The following is a 23,157-nucleotide window of genomic DNA, read 5'->3' as shown; positions in this document are numbered from 1 at the left end:
CGACCGCCCCGCCGAGGAACCGTACTACGGACGTCACGGTCCTCAGGGAAGGTTCCTTCCTCCCCTGTAAGCTCGCCCAGGGTAGGAGGTGGGTGAGGCAGCTCCCTCTGTCGTGTGTGTGTGTGTGTGTGTGTGTGTGTGTGTGTGTGTGTGTGTGTGTGTGTGTGTGTGTGTGTGTGTGTGTGTGTGTGTGTGTGTGTGTGTGTGTGTGTGTCTCATGTATGCGTTTCCTCACTGTGCGTTCACATATTGTGTGTGTTTTTCTCGGCATGTGTGTATTTGAGAGTGTGTCGTGTGTGTGAGTGTTATTCCGTTCGGTCTTAATTGCAGCTTTGAAGTCCCTCTGTTTGAAGAGAGTCGGCGACGGTCTCTCTGTTGGAGGAGGGTCGGCGACGGTCTCTCTGTTGGAGGAGGGTCGGCGACGGTCTCTCTGTTTGAAGAGAGTCGGCGACGGTCTCTCTGTTTGAGGAGGGTCGGCGACGGTCTCTCTGTTTGAAGAGAGTCTGCGACGGTCTCTCTGTTTGAAGAGAGTCTGCGACGGTCTCTCTGTTTGAGGAGAGTCGGCGACGGTCTCTCTGTTTGAGGAGAGTCGGCGACGGTCTATCTGTTTGAAGAGAGTCTGCGACGGTCTCTCTGTTTGAAGAGAGTCGGCGACGGTCTCTCTGTGTGAAGAGAGTCGGCGACGGTCTCTCTGTGTGAAGAGAGTCGGCGACGGTCTCTCTGTGTGAAGAGAGTCGGCGACGGTCTCTCTGTGTGAAGAGAGTCGGCGACGGTCTCTCTGTGTGAAGAGAGTCGGCGACGGGCTCTCTGTTTGAAGAGAGTCGGCGACGGGCTCTCTGTTTGAAGAGAGTCGGCGACGGTCTCTCTGTTTGAAGAGAGTCGGCGACGGTCTCTCTGTGTGAAGAGAGTCGGCGACGGTCTCTCTGTTTGAAGAGAGTCGGCGACGGTCTCTCTGAGTGAAGAGAGTCGGCGACGGTCTCTCTGTGTGAAGAGAGTCGGCGACGGTCTCTCTGTGTGAAGAGAGTCGGCGACGGTCTCTCTGTGTGAAGAGAGTCGGCGACGGTCTCTCTGTGTGAAGAGAGTCGGCGACGGTCTCTCTGTTTGATGGTCTGTCCGCCATCAGACCTCGACCGGCCCAGCCTCATCACGACGGCCGGTTGATTAGCAATCTGACATCTCCAAACATTCAGCTCTCATCCAATTACGGTGGACCATGTATCTGGTTTTAAATTGGAAATTGATTAACAGATATTACGTATTCATAAAATGACCCGGACAGGCTCTTGATATTGTGGTCAGCTTCGGTTTCAAATATGTTATAGAACAGCTGTTGTCATAGTGATGGCGTGTTTTTACAATAATGACTTACATAACCCTCCTGTTGTCAAGGTAACAGCGTATTGCCGAAACGTTAACATGTCATTGTAAGCGTAGCTGTGTTGTTAGATCAACACAACAATACACTATATAGTCCCTTGGTAATGTCGTCGTCACGGTGACGTAAAGGCATGTTGTCACCGTAGGGTAACGGCGCGTTGCCGTGGTAACAGTACGCTGTCACAACACTGCGTCACAGTAACGGGGTCACGGTAGTGAGTGTACCACTGTGGTACCACCATGTTGCTACGGTAACGGCAGGCTGCCTGTCTCCTGCCTGAAGCCCCGGGCGGCTTTGGTCCTCGTGTGCACGGCGACAAGCCCCCCCCCTAGCCCCCCTTCACAGTCCCAGCGCTAACTCACTGCGCGGCGGCGTGACAGCTACTAGCTGCTCAGCGTATCGCCGGCTAGCGGCCGCACAGCTAATGTGGCGGCAGATCACGTCCCGCTGCCGACCGCCTGATATACCGCCTGGGAGGGAGAGAGGGGGGGGCGGGGGGGGAGAGAGAGGGGGCCTTGTATGCCCTAAATATTTATCACCCCATTACACCAAAGACCCCCACACACACTTCCACACACACAAACATGATGTCCACACACAGTCACACTCTTGAGACACAAACACACTTCCACACACACAGTGAGCCAGACTTAATCTGCAGCAGAGGTGGGGGGGGGGGGTAGCAGAGGGGGGCACACTAGGGTGGGGGCAGTCAGCAGGCGGGCGGGCGGGTGTGTGCAGATGATGGGGGGCTCAGGTAGACCTGGGCCTTGTCATGATTGTGTGTGAGCGATGTGGGCTGAGGTAGACCTGGTCCTGGTCCTGGTCCCGGTCCGGGTCCTGGTCTTGGTCCCGGTCCCGGTCCAGGTCTGGGTCCAGATCCTGGTCCTGGTCGTTGTCCTGGTTGTGTGTGAGCAATGGGGGCTCAGCTCCAGCAGCACACATCAACTCCCCCCCCCCCCCCCCCCCCCCCCCCCGGAGCGACGTCTCTCACGCTTCTTATAAATCATGTCTCTGGTCGCCGTGGGCAACCATCACCCCCCACCGACATGCCGCCACGCCAAGGAGAATACTACCCCCCCCCGCGGTGTTTTGAGGGGGGAGGAGGCGGGTTGGGTGGGGGGGGGGTCAAGGTGACCCAGAGGCGTCACTCGCCCTCCTCCCTCTACTCTGACATACTGCTACAGATCTATTAGGTCTTCCTCCTCTTCCTCCTCTTCCTCCCGAGCTGTCAGTGGGGCGGACGTTCTCCATCACCCCCCGGGGGCCACTCCACATACCTGTCTGTCTGACTGTGTGTCTGTCTGCCTGACGATGGGTCTGTCTGGCTATATGTCTGTCTGGCTGTCGAGCCCACATCAGTCTGTCTGACTATATGTCTGTCTGACTGTCAAGTCCACTCATCTGTCTGTCTGACTGCGTATGTCTGACTCTCTATATATCTGTCTATCTATATGCCTGTCTGACTGTCTGCTCCATTCAACTGTCTGTCTGACTTTGTCTGTCTGACAATCATGACGACACATCTGTGTCAATTCCACACCTCTGTCTCGCTGTCCGTCTCTCAGCCTACCTGTCTATCTCTACGCCTACCTGCCTGTCTGTCCGTCTCTCTGCTCCGGTGTCTTGGAGCGCTATGACCTCTGACCTCACCTGTGGACCGTCTGTCTCTCCGCCAGGCTGTTCAGAGACATCCGGAGCGAGGGTTAACGTTAACATTACAGAATCATGAACATACAACCATCTCCTGGTGATTCGTGTGCAAACAGCTCATCACTGGCCCTCTGACCACCAAGCCATGACTGATCAGTGACAAACGCCATGTCCCATGCACATGATGGGAGGGCAGGGAGGGAGGGAGGGAGGGAGGGGAATGGATGGAGAAAGGGAGGGGGGGAGGGAGGGAGAGGAGGGAGGGAGGGAGGGAGGGAGGGACTGAGTTCTTAAGGGGAGTAGATGAGAGAGATGAGAGATGGAGATGAAGAGAGATGGAGTTAAGAGAGATGGAGTTAAGAGAGAGGGGGATGGAGGGAGAAGGATAACGAGAGAGATGTAGAGAGAGTGACGGGGGATGAAGAGGGAGGGCGAGGGGAATGTCAGGGTGTCTTATAGGGATCGACCGATACAGATTTTTTAGGGCCGATACGATACCGATATTTTTTCATCAGCCTTAGCCGATACTCCGATACGCCGATACCGATATTTAGAGCCGATATTTAGAGCCGATACTGCTTTTGCTCCCTCAATCATAAAAATTACACTGATAACAAATGTTACAAGTCTCAATTTAAAAAAAAGGAACATTTATTGAACTTCAATATAAAAAACAATATTTAACAAATAGTAAAAACAGGTGAGGTAAAACAAGTAAGAAAAATTTGATGAGCAATATTTAACAAATATTAAAAACAGGTGAGGTATAACAAGTAAAAAAAAAAAGAAGAAAAAAAAAATATCGGCGAAAATCAGCCGCGTATCGGCCGATACCGATACACGTAAAAAACGTGAATATCGGCCGATAATATCGGCCGACCGATATATCGGTCGATCACTGTGTTATCTCGAGGTGAGTCTGGTGCGTTTCCTGCAGCACAGGAGGCAGAGAGAACTCTGCGTGTGTTTACACTCTCTCCAGTACCACTCACTCACTCTCTCTCTCTCTCTCTCTCACTCACTCACACAGTCAATGATCGCTGCATTGCCAATGAAAGCCCTAATCTAAAGCGATCGCTCCTGGAGAGAGAGAGCTGGGTTCTACTGCAGAGAGAGAGAGAGACACAGGGATATACTGGAGAGAGACAGACAGAGAGAGAGAGAGAGAGAGACATAGGGATATAATGCAGAGAGAGAGACATAGGGATAAACTGAAGAGAGAGAGAGAGAGACATAGGGATATACTGGAGAGAGAGAGACACTAGGGATATAATGCAGAGAGAGACTAGGGATATACTGGAGAGAGAGAGAGAGCGAGAGACAGTTTTACTGCAGAGAGAGACAGTTTTACTGCAGAGAGGGAGAGCGAGAGAGTAAGTGTAATGGAGAGAGAGAGAGAGAGACATAGGGATGGGGGGGTAGAAGAGAACGAGAGAGAGAGAGGGTTGTGCTGAAGCCTGCAGGGGCGTTCGAGGTAAGCCTGGCTCCCCCCCCCCCCCCCTTGTAATATGAGTCGTAGTGTAGACAAGTCAACAGAGACCCCCTCTCTGGTAGAGCGAGCATCAGTCGGAGCCTCTCTCTCTCTTTGTCCCCCGCTCTCTCTCGTGTCTGTGGGGCGATCAGCAGTTTTCAGTTGAACGTTCCCGCGTGTGGAATACTTACTGCAGGTGTGTGTGTGTGTGAGACTAAGTGTGTGTTTGTATTGTGTGTGTGTGTACTCTGTTATCATATTATTCCATTCATTTTATGGAGCAAATTAAAGTTTGTGTGTGTGCGTATATTTGTGTTTGTGTGTATCTGTGTGATTGCACAGAAACACATTCAATCGCCTCTTCCCAGGGGCAAACTCTTCGAACACCCCGTTTCTCTCTCGCTCTCTCTTGTTCTAGCTCTCTCCCTCTCTCTCTCTCTCTATCTCTCTCTCTTTCTCTTCTTCTTCTCTCTCGCTCTCGCTCTGTCTCTCTCGCTCTTTTCTCCTTTCTCTCGCTCTTTCTATCTCTCTCGTCCGCTTGAGTACTATGCTGACTAGCTCAGTCTCTGTGGAACACTTTGAGAATCCTTAATAGTCGTGTGTGTGTGTGTGTGTGTGTGTGTGTGTGTGTGTGTGTGTGTGTGTGTGTGTGTGTGTGTGTGTGTGTGTGTGTGTGTGTGTGTGTGTGTGTGTGTGTGTGTGTGTGTGTGTGTGTGTGTGTGTGTGCGCCTGCGTGCGTTCATGGAAGGCATGGAAATCAGCAGGACAGAACACCATGCACACCTTTAGATTTTTCATGCACTATCTTATGCCCCCAAACGCACGTACACCACCGCACACTGTGTGTTTTGTATTTGTGTGTGTGGTTGCGATTTATGTGTGTGTCCCTGAACACTGTTCCTATAATTGTGTGGGAACAGAGAGAGGGAGGGGGGAGGAGAGGGTGAGAGAGAGCAGGTTTAGTGAGCTAGGGAGGAGGTCTGGGAAACAGAGATGGGGAGAGAAAGATGTTGCGTTCTGCCTGCGCTGCCAACAAGCTTGCCTCCCTCTGCAGTATTCCAGTAATTCTCTCTCTCGCTCTCGCTCGCTCTGTGTGTCTCTCTCTCGCTCTGTGTGTGTCTCTCTCTCTCGCTCTGTGTGTGTCTCTCTCTCTCTCTCTGTCTCTGTCTCTGTCTCTCTCTCTCTCTCTCTCTCTCTCTCTCTCTCTCTCTCTCGTGCTTCTCTGGTACTGCCTTCAGAGAGCTGCTCTGAGCTCGCCTGGTACTGCCTGTATCATAAGGCTCGAGGCTGTTTGAAGTATGAGGAGCTGGCTTCCCTTGGGAGGGAGTGAGTGCTTTACCCCAGGGCAGCCGGCCCTTGAGCAGGGCGTTAGAATCCTTGTGCTCGTCGGTTCGAATCTTGAAACGCTTCTCATATCCTCTCGATCTTTCTCTATCATGACCTTCCTTCTCCTTTTGAGACCCATGTCCCTTTTCCCATCCTTCGATCTCTGAGATTGGTAGTGGTTGCGGGTTCGAATCCGCCCCATTGGACTGCAGGGGTCTGCAGTGAACCCAAGACTCCGGTCCTGGTCTTCCCAGGGCACCAAACCCCAGCTGTGAAAACAGTCTGTGTGGGCGACCCCAAAGACACGAAGTGGAACCGGACAACGTGTGTGTGTGTGTGTGTGTGTGTGTGTGTGCCCGCCGCTGACCTTTGACCCCTCATGTTGTCTCCATAGCAACTGCTGAGGGAGATGCAGCAGATGGCCAGCCGACCCTTCGCCACCATCAACGTGGCCATGGAGGTGGAGGAGGAGCCGCCCGACCTGGTTGGAGGAAACGTCAAGGTGAGCCTCCCCTCCGTCTGCCAGACCCCACCCTCCCCCTGGGGGAGGTGGAGACGCACCTGTGGTCTGACGTGACACTCTACCCGCACACGCATGCAACACACAGGCATGCAATGGACACGCCGACAGACTGAGACCCGCGCTAACATATGTACACACGCACACGCAATCTCAAACTCTCTCTCTCGCTCTCGCTCGCTCTCCCAAACACATGCACTCAACACTCATTCACACTATCCGACACATAGACATACACACCGTTGGCACGTGTACAGCACTCTCGCGTGCACACATGCAACGCACACGCTGACGGACTGACACACACGCTAACATATGAACACACACAAGCACTTGATCTCGCTCTCTCTCTCTCTCTCTTGCCTGCTCGATCTCGCTCTCTCTCGCTCTTGCTCTCACTCTCCCGAATACATGCACTTAAAACTCATTCCCACTATCTGACACACAAACACACACGCAGTGCAGCATACATTATCCACACCCACAGCCACACGCACACACAGAGAAACACACTGAAACACACACACACACACAAACCGGGCCGGCAAGTTGTAGACGGAGCAGCTATGAAAGTAGGCAGAAGGAAGCCATGTTGAAGGTAGAGAGGAGCAGCTCAGACGGGCAGACGGGTGGATGCGGCGAGGCGAGGCAGGGCTCTGGCTGACGCTGGGCGCTGTGAGACACAGAGCCGAGCGGGCATCTGCTCTGCCGCGGCCTGGAGGAAATCAAACCAAAAGCCCAGACGAACGAGGCTCAACCACTGCTGCTGCTTGTGCCGCTATAGCGCCTTCGAGCCTGGGATAGCGGAGCTAAAAGGATCCATTCTAAATGTCTTGCAATGGAAAGATAAGCGGGGCGAGATGAATACAGAGATTTAACATATTTTATCCCCCATCTAATATTAATACGACATTGCAGTCGCTCAGGCCAGGAGCCTGGAGGGCAGGAAATGTGAGGAGAAGAGCGTTGGGTTCTGGGCGGAGGAGCAGAGCCTTGCGTCTGGGTGGAGGAGCCCGGTTTTTGGGGGAGGAGCCTTGTGTTTTGGGGGAGGAGCCTTGTGGTCTAGGGGGAGGAGGCTCGTAGTCTAGGGGGAGGAGGCTCGTGTCCTAGGGGGAGGAGCCTTGTGGTCTAGGTTGGAGGCTCGTAGTCTAGGGGGAGGAGGCTCGTGTTCTAAGGGGAGGAGCCTTGTGGTCTAGGGGAGGAGCCTTGTGGTCTAGGGGAGGAGCCTTTTGGTCTAGGGGAGGAGCCTTGTGGTCTAGGGGAGGGGCCTCGTGGTCTTGGGGAGGGGCCTCGTGGTCTGGGGGAGGAGCCTTGTGGTCTAGGGGTGGAGCCTTGTGGTCTAGGGAAGGAGCCTTGTGGTCTAGGGGAGGAGCCTTGTGTTTGGGTGGAGGAGGCTTGTGGTCTAGAGGGAGGATCTTTGTGGTCTAGGGGGAGGTGCCTTGTGGTCTAGGGGCGGAGCCTTGTGGTCTAGAGGGACGATTTTTGTGGTCTAGGGGGAGGAGCCTTGTGGTCTAGGGGCAGAGCCTTGTGGTCTAGGGGAGGAGCCTTGTGGTCTAGAGGGAGGATTTTTGTGGTCTAGGGGAGGAGCCTTGTGGGCTAGGGGAGGAGCCTTGTGGGCTAGGGGAGGAGTCTTGTGGTCTAGGGGAGGTGCAGGCTGAATGCTCTCTGTAGCTGGGAGCAGCAGAATGGGTTATCACGCTCAGACGTCCCTGCACTGTACTGCGTGTTCATAGATTAAATATATTGATAGAGATATAAACTGCACTTAACTTCACCTGCCATAACTTCAGCTTGTTGCCAGTAGTCGTAAAGATATTATTCTTGGTCCCACTATTTTTATAATAACGCTATAATATAATCCCCCTCAAGTATTCTTATTCATATTCCTAGAAGTGGTGGTGGTGGTTTATAGAAGTAGTGTTCCAGTTACAGTGAGTGAGTGGTGGTTAGTCATCATTTGAAGGGCGTAAATTACTTGTGCAGCACAAGGTACAGTACAGCTGCGATTCCATTGGTCCTGTTTGTATTCTCCTCTGATTGGTTAACTGATATTCGGACCCCTGGCGATCGCTCTATGTAGTAGGGTAGGTGGGTGTGTGTGAAGGTGGGTGGGTTTGGGTGTGAGGGGATGTGAGTGTATGGGGTGTGGGGATGTGGGTGGTGCGCCCGTGTGGGTGGGTGTGTGTGTGCAGACAGCTTTGTTCCTATCTTTATGTAAGCATGTGTTTCCTCTTCAATGGCGTGTGAACAGCGTCAACAGTTTGTGGCTGCTGGGATCTGTCCTCCATCGCATCGATCGGAGCTGCTCTGAAGCAGGAGAGATCTCATTTAGATCTCCCCCCTGCCGACGCACCCCTCCCTCCCCCCACAGCGCTGTGCGTTAGCATGCAGCGTCCCTTAGCGCGCTAACGTTGGTGTGGGGGGGGCTCAGTGTTTTCAGCAACGACACTGGAGGAGAAACTCCCTGAGGCTGCTCTACAGAGGGAGGAGACCTAGAACCCGGCTTTATACCCGGTCTATAGGTGACCTAGAACCCGGCTTTATACCCGGTCTAGAGGTGACCTAGAACCCTGCTTTATACCCGGTCTATAGGTGACCTAGAACCCTGCTTTAAACCCGGTCTATAGGCGTCCTAGAACCCTGCTTTATACCCTGTCTATAGGTGACCTAGAACCCTGCTTTATACCCTGTCTATAGGTGTCCTAGAACCCTGCTTTATACCCGGTCTATAGGTGTCCTAGAACCCTGCTTTATACCCGGTCTAGAGGTGACCTAGAACCCTGCTTTATACCCAGTCTATAGGTGTCCTAGAACCCTGCTTCATACCCGGTCTATAGGTGTCCTAGAACCCTGCTTTATACCCAGTCTATAGGTGTCCTAGAACCCTGCTTTACACCCGGTCTATAGGTGTCCTAGAACCCTGCTTTAAACCCGGTCTACGGAAGTGACGGTTGTTATAATGGGTGCAGTAGGTCTGGGGGTGGAGATATTGTTGTAACCATTGGTTCCAATGGTGATTGATTGCTGTTGATGTGGTGATGTTGAGGGTTATTTTAGTATTGGTGGTGTTGGGGTGATGGAGGTAGTGGCGGTGGGGTGGCAGTGATGAAGGTGGTGGCTTCGATCAAGGTGGTGGAGGAGGAGGAGGGCGTTGGGTTTATGGACAAAACAGACTCCAACCAACACAGGCCATTGAAGACGAAGCCTCTTCTTGAGGTGGAAAACACTCCAGTGTTTCATTTAAAAGCAGACACTAATTGAATTCCCTGAGTATCAGCTTGTTGTGTTCCTTCCCTCCTTCATTTGGGCTCGGGCCAGACCGCAGAGCGTGTCTGTTGACGGAGATAAGTCACGTTGTTGGGGAGCAGGACGGACGTTTCCTAAGCTGGTTGTAGGAATGTGTCAGAAGGGAAGAGAGAGGCTAATGAGTTCCCCAGGACTGGGAGTTGAGGTAAGAAGTAGTGCCGGGTGGTCCCTCACCAAACGTTCCTCTACAGTCTGTTAGTCAGGCATAGGTGGGAAAGAGTGGCACATCCACAAGCTTGGTCCATAAAACCACCGTCCAAAACAGTCTCTCTTCCTCCTAGCAGCTGCTGCTTCCAACCCTCTTCCCCTATCCTTATTTTTATTTATTTTTTATTTGGGAATTTAGAGTACAAACAACTCCAAGGCGTATCAAATATACAATAATCCCAGAGGATTGCACTTAAAAGATTTCTTAAAACACTTATTTCCAAAGTGGTACTTGATGGAAACATCGCCTAACCATCTCTCATCATCTCACCATCTCTCTCCTCCTCACCCTCTCTCCTCCTCACCCTCTCTCTTCCCCTCACCATCTCTCTCCCCCTCATCATCACCCTTCATCTCACTATCTCTCTCCCCCTCATCATCACTCTTCATCGAACCATCCCTCTTCTCCTCACTATCTCTCTTCACCATCTCTCTTCTCCTCACCATCTCTATCAACGTCGTCATTGCTACATTTGGGTTCCCTTAACCACATCTGTTTTCTACCCCTCTCTGTTCCCTCTAACCACCTCCTCTCAATTCCACTTATTTCTTTCTCTGGTGTGAATGCCACACAATGGACTCGTTTGTGCGGAAATTGCCGGACACGGCTCCCAAACAACATGTAGAAAACGTGTAAACAAGCCTTTGCGGTGTTGCAAAGTGGCGTGCCAGAGCATCAGATGTCCAGCGCAGCCAAAGAGCCAGCGTCCGGTATGTGAGACATGAACAGAGAGCCAGACGGTCTCCGGGTGGGGGCGAGACAGGGGGACGCCTCGTTCGGTTTGAAAATATTTAGATTCTGTCGCGCAGCCGTTGCCCCGGACAGGAAGTGAAAGCAGCCTGAGGACAGGAAGTGGAAACAGCCCGAGGCGAGAACAAACCACCGCTGGCGGCTAGGCCGGCACAATTATTCTCTCTCTGTTCTGTTGCCTCGGAGGGGTGGGTGTGGGTGTGCATGTGTGTGTGTGCGTGTACGTGTGGGCGTACGTGTGTGTGTGTAGGGGTACACTTGATGTGTGTTGAGGCAGGGAGAGCAGAGAGTGTGTGTTGAAGTTGAAAAGATATGGGAAGTGGCGGTGAGTAAGGACTGTGTGTGTGTGTGTGTGTGTGTGTGTGTGTGTGTGTGTGTGTGTGTTTGGGGGCGCCTTGCATGCGTTTGTGTGTGCCACGCGTGTGCGCGAGCGTGCGTCTACATTGGGTCTTGCTAGCGCTAGAAGCTGTGCGTGTTACTTAACACCTGTTCCAGGGTAAACATTGGTTCATGTTCCCAGGCGGCATGAAAGGTGAACGCATTGCCTTGGCGACGGGCCTCTGAACGCATCGCCGCGGCGATGGGGTTCGGAGCACAGCCGCCCTCAGAGGAGCGGTTAGCCGTCTCGCGGCGCTATCGATCCGCCAATCATCCGCCAGCCGGCAGGCTGCGGGGGCGAGAGCGTTTAATTGCCCCTAGAGGGGGTGATTAGGAGTCCCGCAGCTACGGGGGAACCGACGGCGGCTAATAGTCTTAATTAGTTGGTAAATTCCGTTGCCAAACACCAATTAGCGCGGGTTAGCATGAGGTACGGCGGCCTAAGCTAGCTCAGCCTACCTTATTCGTGGGGGCGTGTATTGAGCTGGCGCTAGCGTCGCTAGGCTACTTGAGCTAGGCTAGCTATGTACAGCAGGCAGTGAGTTGTTGCGTGTGAAGGTATAGGCTGACCTTAACCTAGCTGGGCATAGCTGAGTTTACCTTAGCTAGTATTTGCTCTGCTTTGCATAATAATAGATTAGCTTTGACTGTATTGAGGGCTAGGCTGACAAAACTGTACCTGGTTTAGTGCATCGTGGCTGGTATTAGCATAGCTTACATTAGATAGGATTAGCTGGGACTACAGTGTTTAGGGGTTAAGATTACCTGTCCGTAACGTGGCTCAGTTTAGCTTGCTGTTGCTAAAAGTAAGTTAAGGCAGTGTACTGTATGAATAGATAAGAATGTATGCACTCAGTGTTGAAAGCCTCTGTAGACCACAGTGTATAGATTATTCATGTTTCGGTAGGCTGCGCTGATTAAGCTACGCTAGCCCTGGAACGGAATGGGAGGTTAGCCTATTGCTATGGTTACATCCTTTTTTCTTTGTACGGTGTCCCCATGTTTGACCGGGGATGTTGGCAGACACATGCAGACACACACACACACACACACACACACACACACACACGGAAAACACACGGACACAGAGAGACACACACACACCGACACTAGCACCTCTTGTATGTAGCTCGGTGAGGTAGGGTGTGAGTGAGTGAATCAAAGCCAGAGCCCCGACCGGATCAGGGACTGCAGATGAATGAATGAATAAATAAATCCGTGTGCATAAATAGAGAGTGTGTTTGATCTGCATCCTTCCTCCGAGTCCAGACATAAATATTGCAGCAGCCCCTGCAGGAGATACAGCCTCTGTTTACAGAGGAAGAGGGGGCCAGGCCCGTAGGCAGAGGGAGGGAGAGATCCTCACCTGGCTGTTAGGAGCCAGGTGAGTCAGCCTGCACCTGCTCTGACAGGTGCACGCACACGGAGACAAAGAAACACGCAAACGTGCACCGAGACAAGCACACACACATGCAGACACACAAATGCAGACAAACACACGCACACACACGCACACACACACACACACACACACACGCAGACACACACACCCAGACACACACATGCACAGAGGCACACACTTGCAGAGGCACATAAACACAATCGCGTACACGCAGAGACACGCATGCATGCAAACACACACACACACACAGACACACACACGCAGAGACACACACAAACACACACACACACACGCACGCAAACCCCCTAACCCCGGGTCCCAGACACGTCCATCGCCTAGGTCTCCAGGGCAACCAGCCAGAGGCCATGGCGGCAGCAGTCACCATAGCGACAGCACAGCGCTGGAGGGGAGGAGCCTGTCGGGATGAGGGATGAGGGAGGGGGTGGCGACTGTGGGGGCAATCACTTGTTGAGGCCCAGCCGAGAGGTTCCGGGTTCAATCCCCAGTGTCCACATTCCCAGAGCGGGCTGCCCTCTGACCTCTGACCTGCCCCTCTGCCCCGGTGACCCGTACAAGAGGTCGCTGAACAAAGAGTGAAATGGATGATGTGTGTTTTGGGGGGCGTGTCCTAACGTGTGGCTCCTCCCCCTCCAGAGCATGCCTAAGCCCATCGCCCTGGAGCCCTGCTTCGGGAACAAGGCGGCCGTCCTCTCCATCTTCGTGCGGTTACCCAGAGGCTCCGGGGGCATCCCGCCCCCCGGCCAGTCAGGTGAGCAGTCGCCGTGGCAACGCTCCTCCTTTTCTCCATCTCTGTCGCCGCCGCCTCCTCCTCCTCCCTCTCCTCTTCTCCTGTCTCCTTCCTCCTCCTCTCCTGCCTGCCCCATGCTCCTCTCCTCCTCTCTCCTCCTCTCCTCTCCTCCTCTACCTCTCCTCACCCCCTCGATCCTCTCCTCGTCTTGTAAGCATTCAACACTTTCTCCTTCGTTTATGAGCCTTTCTTTGCTCAATTTCCTCACCTCTTTCTATCCTCTCTCCCTCCCTCTCCTCTTGTCTCCCCTCCCTCTCTCATTCGTCCCTTCCTAACTCTCACTCCCTCTTTCTCTCCTTCACGCTCTCTCCTCATCATATCTCTTCCACTTATTCCTCCCTCTCTCTCTCTCTCTCTCGCTCTCTCTGCCTCCCTGGAGGACTGGCTGGCAGCATCCTTGTCGTTGTCTTGTCTCCCTCCCTCTCTCTCTTTCACTCTCCATCTCTTCTTCTTCTGTATTCTCCCCGTCTTCTTCTGTGGTTTGTTTTGTTGTTTTCCCGCTCCCTGGAGCTCTTCCACTCGCTGCTCTCTTATTCATCACCACACCGTGTTGCTGTCAGGACCACTAGCTCTCTCTCTCCAGTGCTAACTCTCTCGCTCTCCTGCTGTCGTTTTCTCTCTCTCTCTCTCTCTCTCTCTCTCTCTCTCTCTCCCCCCCTCTCTCTCTCTCCCCATCTCTCTCTCCCTCTCTCCCTCTCCCCCTCCCTCCCCCTGGCGTCCCATACATCAAAATCGTTGTGCTTTTAGTTGAAACCCCCCTCAAGCTGACGTCCCTGGGAGTGGATCGTGGGTTCCAACCTCAGAACCCCCACCCCCCCCCCCCCCCCTCCCTCTCCTTCATCCAGGCTGTCCTGGGTTCAGTAAAGCCTGGTGGTGAGGGTTCCGGGTTCGAATCACAGTCCTAACCTGTAGGCATCGTAGAGCAGGTTGACCCCCCCCCCCCCCCCCCCTCGGTCTCTGGCCAGTTCCCCTTTGATACCCGAGCGCTGCGTCAGCGGCTGTCAGGGCGACCGAGCGGTGATGCTGCACGACGACCGGGCTGCACGCAGGCCAGTCGCCATGACGACGGCCGGAGGCGAGGAGGGCGTGACGATGCAGTAGTGGGGTGAAGGGATGAGGGGTTTTTTTAGGGAATGGTGGAGAAAAGACGAGAAACGAACAAACGCATGAGGGGTCCACCAGCTCCACAGCATCTGTTCAGCGTGCTCCATACACATCGCCCTTGGTTGGCCCCGTACCCCCCTCCCCCCCATACCCCCTCCCCACACACACACACACACACACACACACACACATCTGGTCTTTTTACTTCCTGTCCAAACCAGGTGACGGGATAAGCATCATGTCAACATCTGGGCCTCGTTGGGCTGCTGTGAACCGTCCCCCCCCCCCCCCCCCCCCCCCTCTAACATGTAGTGGGCTAATTGCACGTTAGCACGCTACGCTAACGAGCCCCAGACGCGCTGATCGGTGCATGGATAAGGGTTGGCGGCGGTTAGCTGGTGGCGCTAGCTGAGGTGGGAGCCTGGGGTTCTGGAGGCTGGGGTTTGGCAGCTCGCAGAACCCGGGGATTAGGAGCTAATGAAGTGCGCCGCGCGTTGACGACGTTCTTCTTCCAACGCCATTTGTATTCATTTATTTTTCGCTAGTTTTTTTTCCAAGTTGTGCACACAGCCGTGAAGTGGCCTCCACACACACACACACACTTTGTGTACGAACCGTAGTGTGTGTACGTTTGTGTGTGTTTTAAAAGTGATTCTAACTGGAGTAGAGTAGGTTATTATTGCGTGAATTATTACAATTATTAACCATGCTCATTTTAATAATGCTGGTAGCAAGATGTAAACCTAAAGTGTGTGTGTGTGTGTGTGTGTGTGTGTGTGTGTGTATGTGTGTGCCTGTGTGCCTGTGTATGTGTGTCTGCCTTTCTGTGCGTGTGTGGTTTCTATGTGTGTGTGTGTGTCTGTCTGTCCCGCGCGTGTGTGTGAGTGTGTTTGCGTGTGTGTCTGTCTGTGCCTGTGTGTGTGTGCGCCTGTGTCTCTTCGTGTGTGTGTGTCTGTGCCTGTGTGTCTCTCTCCGTGTGTGTGTATGTCTGTGCACGCGTTTGTCTCTCTTCGTGTGTGTGTGTGTGTGTGTGTCTCTCTCCGTGTGTGTGTGTGTGTGTGTGTGTGTGTGTGTGTGTGTCTCTCCGTGTGTGTGTGTGTGTGTGTGTGTGTGTGTGTGTGTGTGTGTGTGTGTGTGTGTGTGTGTGTGTGTGTGTGTGTGTGTGTGTGTGTGTGTGTGTGTGTGTGTCTCTCTCCGTGTGTGTGTGTGTGTATGTCTGTGCACGCGTTTGTCTCTCTTCGTGTGTGTGTGTGTGTGTGTGTGTGTGTGTGTGTGTGTGTGTGTGTGTGTGTGTGTGTGTGTGTCTCTCCGTGTGTGTGTGTGTGTGTGTGTGTGTGTGTGTGTGTGTGTGTGTGTCTCTCTCCGTGTGTGTGTGTGTGTGTGTGTGTGTGTGTGTGTGTGTGTGTGTGTGTGTGTGTGTGTGTGTCTCTCTCCGTGTGTGTGTGTGTGTGTGTGTGCAGGCCTTGCGGTGGCCAGCGCCCTGGTCGACGTGTCCCAGCAGATGTGTCTGGGCTTCAAGGAGAAGTCCGGAGGCCTGCGGAGCCGCAAGCAGCAGCCCAGCGCACAGCCCTCCACCTGCATCTGACCACGCCCCCCCCTGAGCCCCGCCCCCCCCCTGAGCCCCGCCCCCCTGCCCCGCCCCCGCCTCCCCCCCGCCCGCACCCCGACCACCGGACCGGCCGCACGGCACCGGCGGGAGGTGCATGCTGGGATGTCCCGCACAGGAACTTCCTGGGTGGTTGGGGGGCGGGGGGGGGGGGGGGAGGGGGGGGGGAGGTGGTGTGGGCGGGGCTTGTTGCATGTAGGACTCCATCCAGCTGCTGCTCCTTAGACTGATTGACAGGAACTGGAACACGGAAGGGGTGTTGAGGAGGAGGAGGAGGGGGGACAGGAAGTGAAGACCCTCACCCGACCCCCGCCTGGAGTTACAAAAAAAGAGGACCAGTGAGGGGCCAGAGGAGCCCTGCTGCGAGCGGGGGCGGGGCCTCGCCGTTTTCCACGCGGTCCACAAGACTGTACGACCGGCTGGCGCTCCCTGAACTTAACTTATTACCCTTTACCCGCCGCTCACTACCGCTGTTTGGGTTACCACACACACACACACACACACACACACACACACACACACACACACACACACACAAATATGCGCCAACACACACACAGATGAACATACTCTACCCCGGACAGTTCAGAGCCTGCCCTGTTCTGCCAGCCAACGGTTCACCGATGGACGGACGGACAGACAAAGTGTGCACACTTACACTTTCTCGAACCGCACGCGCTCTCTCTCTCTCTCTCTCTCTCTCTCTCTCTCTCTCTCTCTCTCTCTCTCTCTCTCTCTCTCTCTCTCTCTCTCTCTCTCTAACACACACAACCATGTAACCACGCACACAGCCTAGCCTCAGCCCGTGGTTTTACAGAGAAGAACCACAACGAGGCCTCTCGTTGTTGTTTAATGATGGCCGCCGCCGCGCTTTAAATGTAGCTGGACGCAGCGCGGAGCTACGGCCCCCAGTCCAGCGGCCGGCGACGCCCACGGGGAACCCCTCCCGTGCCGGGGCCCGCGAGGAGGGGTTGGCTACGGGGCCAATTCCTCACCATCACAGCCCCTGACTTGTCCACAACCGCTAATTGCTCCCAGAATGCAACGCTGTCCGTCTGCGCTCCCGGCACTCTGAAACCCTTCATCTCTGAGCTCACCCTGTGACGGGGTGGTGGTGACGGAGGCGATGGTATTGGTGGTGTAGGAGGGGATGGTGAAGAAGAAGGTGGAGGAGGAGAGGGACCCGTAACAGGCTGGGATGATGGGTGGATCCGGTGGGATGGGGGGGCCAAGGAGGAGGTCCCATGCAGAAGTATTGCCGTCTTTTGTTGAGCGGTTGAACTCAACGGGGGTGGGGGGGGGGGGGGTGTATGTGCAGGGGGGGTCGGCTTGTTTATCTGGAGGGGAGAAAGGAACACAAGGAAACAAAGCGTGCGTTCGATTCCGGCGCACCCCTGGACTATTGTCAATTTTCTTCCCGCAAATGGATGGGTTTATTGGATTTACCTCGGCTGCTGTTTCCCTTCAATCACAACGCCATTTCAGACGGCGGCCGTTACTGTCATGAAGGGGGGAGGGGGGAGGGGGGAGGGGGCGAGTGGGAGGAACGAAAACATTCGAGGCACAGAGAAAAACGGTTTCAAAAGAAGGACATAAAAAAAAGAAAGCGGTTCTTCAAAAAACGAGAACTACTTTCTGAAATGTCGGCCGCGGTCGCGGGGACGTGGGCGGCCGAGCGCGCCGCGGAGCGCTTGTTTTCCTCGCCTTGTCGGAGCGTTTGCTGTTTTTCCTGTTTTCGTCCCCCCCTCACTTCCCCAATCCCCCTCCTTTGACAAATGAACCCGAGGGAATGGAAGCGTGCTGCTGGCCAGGGTGATGCCGCGTGCATGTGCGTGCGTGCGCGTGTGCGCGTGCACACACCGCCGGCTCCAGCGCTGGCGTTTGCGCGGCCCGCTAATGCTAGCGCGCCGCGGCGCCTTGCCCTTCGCGGGGCTCATGAGGGATTAATGGCTAACGTGCGCGGCGGCGCTAAAGGTCACGCTTTTAGCGCACGGGGGGGGGGAAAGGTCGGAGGGAGAGCGGGAACAAAAAGGTGACATTCTGATATTAAATGAATTGGTGTTGGGGGGGGGACGACTCCCTCCATCTGCCCCTCGGGTAGGCCCCCTTTCTTCCCCATCCCCCCCCCCATTTCCTTCATCTCCTCTTTCCCCCCACATCTTATCCCTCCCCCTTCCACCCCATCTCCCCCGTCACCCTCATCCCCCCATTTCCTCACTCTCCCCAACCCCCCCCCTCCTCCTCCTCCCCCCCCCCCCCCCCCCCCCCCCAACCGCATCGCTCTCTATGGCTGCCCGGGAGCTCTTGAGCAAGACCGACATGTTACCTACGATTTTAGGTTACATTTCCTCACAGTGAATCCAGAATCCAGCCCTCCCACGATCGTTCCTGATTATATTCCATGCTCAATTATGTGTGTGCGTGCACACACACACACACACACGCACACACACAAGCTACTCATCCTAATTTCCAAGCTGGGAATCGATGCTCTCCATCTCCTCGCGCAGAGATCGATGACCCGTTTCCTGCCGCAGAGGAAGAAGGCGAGGGCAGGGGGCGGGTGTTTTGTGCGTGCGTGTCTCCAGCGTGTGCGCGTGAGATCAACACTGGAGGTCTTCCACGGGGGAGCAGGATTTCTGGGTATGAATGTACAATAAATGATGCTCGCCAAGCACAAACTCTTCAGAACATTCGGGCTCATGTTAGCATTGTTAGCCTAGCAGCCTTTGTCTGTGGCTGGTTAAGGGGGGGTTTCGAACCAGCAGCCAACGGCCCGTCTTACGGTGGCGTGTGAAGCGGTTGATATAACTGGTGCAGTGTCTGGCCTGCCTTGCTCAGGGGCAACGCACCACACCCACATAAACCCCGATCCACAGCATGTCCGGGAGCGCCGTGGTAACGCCGGTTAGTCTAGGTTTAGTTTCTGGAGTTTGTCGGGGAATTCAGGTGGTTAACGCTGGCGTTTTGTACGTCCCTTAATTGATTTTGACGTCATATTTAATGTTGTCCACATGCGGAAACACTTCCTTGTTCATGAATCATGGTCATGAGACTTCACTGAGTGTTTATGATTCTGCCGCCATTTTGAATACCTGGGCTGAATATAAACTGCAATTTCTGTTCAGTTCTGGTCGACTGACAAAAAAAAACTTCATTAGAAGATCTACCTTTTTTGGCTGTACATGGTCAAATATAATTATGATTATTATAGATGTATATATGTCTTGAGATTTTAAATACACACAATCAAAGTCTTTCGGAGTGACTGAAATTATTCGGTGCAAATACAGCTAGCTAATGCTAGCGACTATAGCGGGCATTTTAAACTGTCAGTTGGTACTCAAGATGGCGGCCGTACTACATTAGCTTACACGCAGCAGCGGTTCCTAATGACCCCTAATCATTCAATGCCTCAGATGACGGCAAATTGGTAGCATACAACGCCGTAAACACTAGCCTAACTTATTCTAATCCCTTTCCTCAGTATCTGGGGGAAGAAAATTCAACTCAAATAATGTCTCCCTCTTCTTCCACCATCTCCGAGGCTAGGATTAACGGTTTTACAAACACTACATCCCCCTTACGAAATCTCCCTCCGTGTACGCGAGTAATAGCCTACAATGTAAATACAACAGCCAAATCGCCCTTAAACTGAAGTTGACTTGAGAAGATGATGACAAAAGAAAATAGAAACACGTACTTTAAGCACTAGCACAGTATTGAAATGTTGTTCTGATATCTACCATGGGGTTCATACACTGGAATGAGGCCATCCTGCCTGGATATGTTTTCTCCCTTAGGACAGTGGCATTATATTATACAGAGGGAGTAGTTTGTCAATATGTATAATTTAGCAGCGATGCGCATTTGGATTTTATGTTTATTTTTGTAAATATCGAGAAGGTATTGTGAATGAACATTTGTTGAATGGTTTTTTTCTGAAGCCATTTACGGCGAAAGACCCTGCGGCTTTTGAAAATGTGAGTACTCTACATAGCATATTTTGTATGTAAAGCGGCAGCGTTTAAAAAACTATTATTAGAAGCTGATGAAACTATGTAAAACCTGAGGATAGCTCACTGAACCTGTAATTACAAATGTACATAACAGAATGGCAGAACATTTTTGTCTATTATTAAATGTAAACAATACCACCGTTGTCTCGTCTTCAATCTTTTTCGACAGAATATATGTGTATATATATATACGGCTTTCCAATCGTCTTTAGATAATGCTTCATATCCTGCGTGTGTGTGGTTGAGATGCATTCATTAAAGTTTCATACCCTTTTCGACCCTAATGTATGGATGCATGTATGCTGACAATCGTAATTTGACATTCTCATACCGTTTCTTCTCTATATATAGATGTATGAATGAATTGACGGTAATCGGCATACATGTATCTCGTATGTATGTATATATGCATGACTATAATCCTGATATGAAATTTCCATGCCGAAGTTTCCAATCGTCTAAGGATACTGCTACCTGTCTATCTGTTAGCGACCTGTCTATCTGCTCTAGCTACCTGTCTAACTGCTCTAGATACCCGTCTATCTGCTGTAGCGACCTGTCTATGTGCTCTAGCTACCTGTCTACCAACTCTTCTATAATCCTGTCTAGCTGCTCTGTTTACCCTGCAGTAATCTGCTCCTGTTCTGTCTACTGCTGATAAGCGTTCTGTTGCTAAATCCTCCGATTTGGCCCCGGCACAGCGCAGCCACCAACCCGCCTCATTATCCAAACTAGTCTCTCTACCGCCGCTAATCTCTCCTGAAACTTACCTCCGCGCAGAGTCCAATCACCCCAGCGGCACAGACCGCCTCTCCAGTTTTCCAGGTCATCCAGTTTGTTTTTTGCGTTATGTCGTTTTTTTTTTTCTCTCAAATCGTATTAGAGCGAACGCCCCCGCGGTGTTGGGCCGGCCGCTCCCCGGCCGGCGTCACAAACCGGCCGCGCGGCAATCCATCCTCGGGATCTCGGAGTACAGTGTGAACAAAGTTAGGGTGTGTAATTTAATTGTCAGAAAATTGTACTGCGGTGTATTTATATATATCTTCCATCATCTCCCTGCTGTCAGCAGTATTGGACACAATTAGGGGACTTCACTCGCAAGGCCAGCGCTTCATTCCCTCTCAACTTAGTTTGCTGAACTTCTCGTCACTTCTTGTCGTACTTCTACAATGTACTTTGTGCTCAGCTTGTAAAACATTTGAATACCGAAACCTCTTACTGGCATGACTCAGTGTGTGGTATTAATTAGGTATTAAGTATCTGTGGATACCTAGCGTTATTGCTGTTTGTTTTTCTTATCTAAAACTTTATCAGAACAGTTCATTAAAATAGCTTGTATAATATGCAAAATTGTGAATAGTAATGTCATCCAGGGAGTAGTTGGTGCTTCAATTGGAACCAAAATCATCTTGGTTCCAATTTTCCGCCACAAGTCAAAAAACAACCTCAACCATTAGTTACCCCCCCCCCAGCATTAGCCATGGTTTGGGATTCAACAACTCAAATAAGCAATCCGTGAAACCACTCCTAACCGAAAAGGAGCCGATTTACCATCGCCTAGCGCTAAGCTAACCATAAGATCCTTGAAACCACTCCTAAAAGAACTGGAGCTGATCTAGCCTAGTGCTAAGCTAACCATAAGATCCATGATACCACTCCTTAAAGAACTGGAGCTGACCTAGCCTAGTGCTAAGCTAACCATAAGATCCATGAAATCACTCCTAACAGAACAGGAGCTGATCTACAATCACCTAGTGCTAAGCTAACCATTAGCGACAGGGGTTTCCGACGAGCGTACCGGTGGTGACTGGTGACAGACAGTCCCGCCCCCTGGCAGTGAGCTGGGGTCCTTAATCGGCGCGCTCCAGAACTGTCCGGGGTGTGCCAGAACGCAACGGGACGTCTGGCCTAGATAGCCGTTGACCCACAACACAGAGGGACCAGCGGGGGAGAGCGTAGTGTCCAGACGGCTCTAGCCTCGCCCTCCCATCTACCGAGGCTCTCAAATCACCGTTAAAGGTGACATATGATACCATCAGGTGTGAGTGTGATTAGCCGTTACAAGCCATTTTGAATATCTACCTCTTCTAACATCACAAGTGGGTGTGTCCTCCGAGAGATATGACGGATTGATGAGCAGCGTTTGCTCCAGTCAACTGGGTAGACTGATCTACCCAGCACACATCTTGGTGGACACGCCCACTTGTGATGTCAGAAAAGGCCGATTTTCAAAAGCTTGTAACGGCTCATAACACTCACACCTGGTGGTTTAATATGGGACCTTTAAACTACGGGACCCAAACCGGGATGATGATCTAAGTGGACCACATGAACATCTGAGCACACTGGACCTGGAGAGCCAGGGTTTACGGAGACACACTGAGGTGAAGAGGTTCTGCTGTACAGTAAGTGCTTCTACAGAAGGGCCAGGATCACTAACCTTACATTCACACTACCTCCATCTGTCGACGGAGAACGGCTTTTTGACGTATCCATGTGTTTCCCGGGTCGTATTACAAAGGCGTTTTCATTGGACAGTGATTTTACGTATAGTTGCATAACGATACCTGGTTGGTCGTCGGAAATTTTCAACTTTTTGACGCAGGCAACGGAGCCGACAGAACGGACAGACCCACAATGCATTTCGAGAGCGCCCAATGCAAAGTCAATGAGATCTGTCGACGGACGCTTGTAGTGTGAACGTAAGGTAAGACAATTCAATCAGCTAGTATACCCATCGCCTAAAAACATAACAACCCCCACACACAATTGAACATGTATGCACACATTCATATACACATCCTGCACAGCCTTTGTAAATAGGTCACAGGTGTATGTATTTTACAGAATTTTATTTCATTCAATTCATGAACTTCTTCATATATCGGACCAAAGATTGTTCCATTTGATGTGATTTGAAAATGAAAAATTATGAATCCTTTCTTTAATATTTCTGCCCTTCAAAATAAAATGATAACACGGACAACTTGAACAACGTTGCACACAATAAAAGTCCCCCTGTCTCCATGTACAGTGTCTTTATTAGCAGTGACTTGTGTCCACATATGGCCACAGGAAACAGGAAGTGGGTCAGAGGACCAATCATCCTCAGTCTGATTCATTAACGGACCAATCAAGTCCCACGGGGCTCTAAACCAATGGCGTGACAGGAGACAGCAGTGATATTGGCACATTTAGCATCACAGGAAGAACACAGGGCATGTCTGA

General features: G+C 52.3%; 1 protein-coding gene and 1 long non-coding RNA gene across 2 annotated transcripts in view; one reads left to right on the top strand and one right to left on the bottom strand.

The window, feature by feature from the left end:
• atrn (attractin) overlaps window positions 1-20,067 on the top strand; it is a 93,649-nt gene extending 73,582 nt beyond the window's left edge. Inside the window, exons 27-29 of the mRNA XM_030355836.1 lie at window positions 6,223-6,330; window positions 13,047-13,161; window positions 15,765-20,067. Of these exons, the coding sequence (XP_030211696.1) occupies window positions 6,223-6,330; window positions 13,047-13,161; window positions 15,765-15,889 (348 nt within the window). The 3' untranslated portion in view covers window positions 15,890-20,067. The remainder of the gene's footprint in view (window positions 1-6,222; window positions 6,331-13,046; window positions 13,162-15,764) is intronic.
• A 2,697-nt stretch (window positions 20,068-22,764) lies between these two features.
• LOC115543426 (uncharacterized) overlaps window positions 22,765-23,157 on the bottom strand; it is a 4,099-nt gene continuing 3,706 nt past the window's right edge. Inside the window, exon 2 of the long non-coding RNA XR_003976697.1 lies at window positions 22,765-23,157. This exon is cut by the window's right edge and continues 2,006 nt beyond it. This is a non-coding gene — a long non-coding RNA (uncharacterized LOC115543426).

Source organism: Gadus morhua, chromosome 5, assembly GCF_902167405.1.
Source record: "Gadus morhua chromosome 5, gadMor3.0, whole genome shotgun sequence".
Lineage (NCBI taxonomy): Eukaryota > Metazoa > Chordata > Actinopteri > Gadiformes > Gadidae > Gadus > Gadus morhua.
Note: the sequence above shows the minus strand (reverse complement) of the source record. Positions and strands in the feature narration are given on the sequence as shown.